The sequence below is a fragment of the Athene noctua genome, unplaced genomic scaffold (assembly GCF_965140245.1).
Source record: "Athene noctua unplaced genomic scaffold, bAthNoc1.hap1.1 HAP1_HAP1_scaffold_48, whole genome shotgun sequence".
In the NCBI taxonomy this organism is placed as follows: domain Eukaryota; kingdom Metazoa; phylum Chordata; class Aves; order Strigiformes; family Strigidae; genus Athene; species Athene noctua.
Genome location: NW_027437543.1, coordinates 1,042,490 through 1,048,340, shown reverse-complemented (window position 1 = coordinate 1,048,340; position 5,851 = coordinate 1,042,490). Strand labels below are relative to the sequence as shown.

At 49.1% G+C, this 5,851-nt stretch overlaps 1 protein-coding gene across 1 annotated transcript; it reads left to right on the top strand.

Annotated features, from left to right (window-relative positions):
• Positions 1-999: 999 nt before the first annotated feature.
• On the top strand, positions 1,000-1,983 carry LOC141954984 (olfactory receptor 6E1-like). The gene has a single exon (XM_074895063.1). The coding sequence runs from the start codon at positions 1,000-1,002 to the stop codon at positions 1,981-1,983; it is 984 nt and encodes a 327-aa protein (XP_074751164.1).
• The last annotated feature ends 3,868 nt before the right edge of the window (positions 1,984-5,851 follow it).

Below are 5,851 nucleotides of genomic sequence, written 5' to 3'. Positions count from 1 at the left end.
AAACCAAATGTCAACATGAAGGGGAAACCATCAGTCTTTGTTGCATATATTTTTATTGTGCTTGCTTCTCTTCCATGTGTATTTTGATTTTTTAAAAATTAATAATAAATCAGTGTTTTGAGACTTGAACAGTGAGTTTCGTCTCCTTTGCTGCATGTGCCCGAGAGGACTTGTGTTCCCAAGGCTCCCTCTATAGCCAGTGGAGACAAGAGAAAACACGCGAGGCTGGGTCCTCCCAGCCTATAACTGGCCTGCCAAAGAAAGGTTACAGATCTCTGCCAGACACTCTTCTCTTGCTCTGCATTTAGGTCAGGACGTTTGATAGACACAGCATTGAGCAACTGGTTGGAAACAACTGCATTTCAGTGCAGATGGGTGTCAGGTGAGGGTGTGTGGAACCATAATAAATGTCCGTCATTATTTAGAGTGCTAAAGAAGATAAATTACACTCTGACCTATTCCACCCCCTCCCCCCTTTCTGAGGAAAGAGAGAGCAAGAAGCTGTGGAAGAAAGCAGGGGATACAGAAGAGATGTCTATTTGATATTGCTTATTTTGAAATCAGCTGATTCTCAGGGTGTCCTAGTGCAAAAAGGCGAGTACTGACAAGTAGAAAGAATAGCTTTCAACATACAGATTTGATATGATTTGATTTGATGGTTTAGCATCTGTTTTTGATGATTTAGCACATAGGTGTTTCAAATATTTGCGGTAGGTCTGAGTGAATTTGGTATTTCCCTGGAATGGGGTGAAATAGCCTCTTTAAAATCTTCTGTCCTGGAGAAAGAATCCTTTGTGAGTGTTTGGAAAAGGTAGAAAGAAGACAACAAATTACCTGAGGGCTTTACTTGAAAGGTAAAACAAAAATCAGAGTGTGAGAAATGCTCGATGGACTATCTCTGTCTGTGTTATCGAGGCAGACTGCTAGAAAGGAAAGAGCAGAAAAGGAAGGGTAGAACTTTTCCTCCAGACTGTGAAATTATCACACTTGGGTTTTAGCATGTTCCCGTCTCAGCAGGATGAACTGAAATTCAGCATGGGACCAGAAAATGAAACTGCAGTTACTGAGTTCATCCTAGAGGGCTTCTCAGCGCTTGACCAAAGGCTGCAGCTCTTTCTCTCTCTGGTCCTTCTGCTCATGTACCTGACATCAGTGATGGGGAACGCAACCATCATTCTCCTCGTGTGTGTGTATCAGCACCTGCAAACCCCCATGTACTTTTTCATCAGCAGTCTGTCCTTCCTGGAAATCTGGTTTACATCCTCCACAAGCATCAAATTGTTCGTGATCCTGGGTTCTGGTAGGAGAACAATCTCTCTAAGCGGCTGCTTTGCCCAATCCTGTTTCTATTTTTCCCTGGGCTGTACAGAGTTTGTTCTCCTGGTTGTCACGTCCTTTGACCGCTATGTTGCTCTCTGCCAGCCTTTGCGTTATGCTGCCATCATGAAGCCTCAGCTCTTCATCCAGCTTGTTGTTGCTGCTTGGGTCATCGGCATCACACTCTTGAGTTACCGTCTGGTCCTCCTCTGTCAGCTGAATTTCTGTGGCTCCAACAAGATCCACCATTTTTCTTGTGACAGCTCCCCCTTATTGAAGTTGTCCTGCTCTGACAGCAGCCTGCTGTGGAAAATAGACTCTGGTTTAGTATCATTTGTCGTACTGGCCTCCTTCTGTTTAACTCTGGCATTTTACATGGGCATCCTTTTCTGTATTCTACACTTTCCAGCAGCCTCTGGGAGGAAAAAAGCTTTTGCTACATGTTCTTCCCATCTCACCACCTTGGCCATCGCATATGGGAGCTGCATTGCTCTCTACGTGTGTCCTTCAGAAGACATTTCCTTGGAGACAATCAGATTTGTAGCTTTGCTGAACACTGTCCTGTGCCCATTCTTAAATCCGTTCATCTACTGTCTTAGAAACAAGACTGTGCTCCTGGCCCTGAATGAAGCCATTGCCCATGTGTCACCACAGCTTTTCCCCTAATCACGGTGCATTTCTGGACAGCAGTTCCAGTGATCTGCTCTCATCTGTTAAACAATACCAGAGCACAGGAGTGTCACCTCCACATACAGATGCCTCAGGAGATTTCTGTTCTGTCAGACTGTATTAGGTTATGTGACAAGAATCTCATCTGCACACACCAAGGCGGCACCAACAACAGCAGAAGTAACTCAGTTACCACCCTGCCCAGCTGCTCCCAGGCCCATCCCATCAGGAGCCCATCTCCACAAACCGGGAGGAGCCCAGAGGCACAGTGGCAGGTGGGAACCCAATTTACAGGCTCCTGAGGAATGAGCATCTTGTCCCAGCTCCTTCCAGGGGTGCCCCGGGAGAGCCACCGGCCCCCTCGTCCAGGTGTGAAACCCATCAGGATGAGCCCCGGAGAGCAGCTCTGGGTCAGCACTGGGAGTACGGGGATTGTTGCTAGGGGTGCAGGGCACGTTGTGGGATGCAGGGGAAGAGCATTTTTGGATTGCACAGGATGTATTATAGGATGTGTAGGGGAGGACCCCAACCAGTGCACTGTGTCCTCTCTGCTCATTAAACCGAATTTCTAACTCTGTCCTGTGCGAGGGAATCTCTCTTCTGCATGAACATGTGAGCATGGGGGTGTGAGCGGAGCAACTGGAGCAGGACCAGGAGCTCAGACAGATTGAGTGGCATTAGTGCCAGCAACTGAGAGACTGACGTGGATGAACTTAAGAGCCTGTGTGTGACTGGGGTGGTCTGTACCAGCATCTGGAACGGGGCTGCAGCCTCAGGGGCTTGTATGTGCAGGTGCCTGCAACTGGGGAGGCTGGTATGGAGGGGCAGCTACTGAGGAGAGCGAGTGTCTGAGCCCAGCTGCTGCAGGGATCCGCCCTGTGCAAGAATAGAATAGAATAGAATAGAATAGAATAGAATAGAATAGGAATAGAATAGAATAGAATAGGAATAGAATAGAACCAAACCATCAGAAGGTACCTATAATGATCATCTAGTCCAAATGCCTGACCCCTTCAGGTCTGACCAAAGGATTAATCATGTTATTAAGGACATTGTCCAAATGCCTCTCAAACACTGACTGGCTTGGGGTGTTGACCACCTCTCTAGGAAGCCCGTTCCAGTGTGCCACTGCCCTCTCGGTAAAGAAATGCTTCCTCATGTCAAGTTTGTACCTCCCTTGATGCAGCTTGGAACCTTTCCCATGAGTCCTATCACTGAATAACATGATAAGAGCTCAGCACCTCCCTCTCAAATTCCTCTCCTCAGGAAGCTGCAGAGACCAGTGAGGTCACCCCTCAACCATCTTTTCTCTAAACTAGACAAACCCAGAGTCCTCAGCTGCTCCTCACAGGACATGCCTTCCAGGCCATTCACCGGCTTTATTGCCCTCTTCTGGGTGCACTCAAGGGCATTCACACGCTTCTGAAATCCCAGGTGGCTAACGACAGGAAAGGTGAGACCGGGGCAGTGAGGAGCAAGGTTGTCCATGCAGTGCCAGACCTCAGGGACCGCTTCTCCTACCTGTCCAGACCTCCTGGGGAGACCCTCTGGGTCAATATCAGTTGCAGAATGATTCTATCACCTCTTATATATTCTGACAAGTAATATTAAAATGACCTTTAAAATATAAAACAATTTTTATTAATCCTCTATGAAATATTCCTTCTTAACTACACTGAAACTACTCTAGTTAACTGTACATGTCTTGAAGACTTGAAGAAAATCAAAGGAAGATAAATAGCTTGTTAGGGCTTTCTGTATTTTAATGAGCCCCATGGTGTATTTGGCCCTGAGTCCATGTACCTCAGATACTGAGAGGAGATTGAACAAACTAGTCAAGAAGTCAAAGTCAGAAGGAAAACTCAAAGTGCCTTGAAGCCCTGACTGGCCCCACGGAGGGCCAGGACTGACAAAGCCTCTGCAGGGACTCGTTAGAGCAGAGAATTGGAGGCTGTGATTGCAGGCAGGCAAAGGCCCCGTGCAGGGCTGTCCTGCTGTGAAACCCTTGGGTTGGTGATGGAGCACAAAGGCCAAGCCCTGACCCTCAGGCCCTGGGAAGGCAGATCCTGCCCCTCGTGTGTGGCTCAGGGCTCTTCCTGGGGGCAGGGGGTGTGAGGGGGAGCAATGCCAAGCGTAGGAAACTGCACAACACCTCCCGGCTTCGCCAAGCAACGGTGAAGAAGAAACAAAGTCCGGAACCTCAAAATAAAGTTTCTCCTGTTGGGCCTTTGTGGCAGAAGCAGCTGCCACAGGCAAGGGGACAGAGACCTTGGTCCTGTTGGGCCTTTTCGCCTTGCCAGAGCCCTTGGCCATCTCGCCTGCCGGCTGTCCTACACTGGCCCGTGCCGGCACCTCTTTCCCTCCAGGCGGCAGACACCCATCTTGCTTTCCCACCTAGCTCCCACCTCACCATTTCTATACCTTCCCTGATGTCTCTCCATCCTCACCAGCTGTTCCTTGAAAGACAAAGCCACGGGCTGACTCCAGCTCCCTCTGGGGGATCTCTTGCCACACAATGCGACCATTTGAGTGAGATTTCTTTTTTCTCAAATGCGGTCTGAACCTTCCAAGATGCACTTTGTTGAGATTTCCTTCTCTTTCAACAAACAAGAAATGGTCCATCATCTCTGAAACCTCTCTTCAAGCAGTTGGAGGCTACTTCTGCAGTGCTCTGAGCCTCCACTTCACCTGTCTAAGAAAGCCTGGGCTTCTCAACCTCTCCCCAAAGGCCCCATACCCCATCTTGGAAGATCTTCTCTGGAGCCTCTTCATTTCCTCCTCATTCCTTCAGAACAGGGAGCCCCACACCCAGATGGAGTAGCCAAGATGTGGCCACAGCAGTGCTCATCACTCCCTTGTCTGAGTTGGCCACATGCCCCCTAACGCAGCCCCATGGGCGGCTGGCCTTACTCACAGTGACATGCACCTCTGCCTTGTAAGGCATCCCTAGTAACAACCAGCCCCTTCTCCTCGGGGTCACTCCTCTGCCGGCCAGGTCCCAGCGTGGCCTCACCTATGGGGTTATTCTGTCCCCAAATGCAGGACTGGGCACGTGGCCTTGTAATGCTTCATCACGTTCCTACTGACTGAATCCCAGAGATTTTCAGGGCCCCCAGCAATGGAGCTCCCCACTGGTCCAGCGGTTAATGTGCACGTGTAGATGGATCATCCCGACATGGGGTGCCTCTGACAGGGTAATAGCAAGAGGACTTGCAGGACATAACAGATATTAAAAGGAGGCGCTTGTTCAGTGATATTGTCCACCAAGGCACACATTGCCGTGGTGAGAAGCTCAGAAACAGCCAATGAAAGTACAAAGGAAGCCAAACTAGGACCAGGGAAGAAAGTGTAAATAGAGATGGGCTGTTTCCATGGGAGGGTACAAAGATGGTCAAGGGGAGAAATTGTGAGTAGGAAGAAAAGAAAAAGCAAAGCAATGGAAACAATCAGGGCTGTTTGGAGGTACCTGCCAAGCAGCCCTGGATCTGAGCAACCGTGCCTGGACTGGGACAGGAAATTCACGGATCATCTGACAAAACCTTCTTGGTGACTTCAGTGGTCACCAGGAATCTGAGTGCTTCCCCTCCCATCATGAAGGAAAGATCCCGGTGGATTGTAATGCAGAATCCTTCATGCTGGAAAGGACCCAAGGAGATCTCTAGGCCAACCTCCTGCTCACAGCAAGGTCACCTATGGGGTCAGAGCAAGTTGCTCAGGCCTCCCTTGATTTTCAGCTTGTAAAGCTTCAAGGATGGAGATGACACAAGCTGTCTGGGAAATCTTATCCAGTGGTTGACTGGTGACAGAGATAAAGATTTTGCTCCTTTCTTTCAGCTGATGCCCATTGGCCATCATCCTCCCATCA

Bases quoted from the DNA above. Each gene is read 5' to 3' on its own strand.
- LOC141954984 (XM_074895063.1), top strand. From the start codon at position 1,000: ATGTTCCCGTCTCAGCAGGATGAACTGAAATTCAGCATGGGACCAGAA.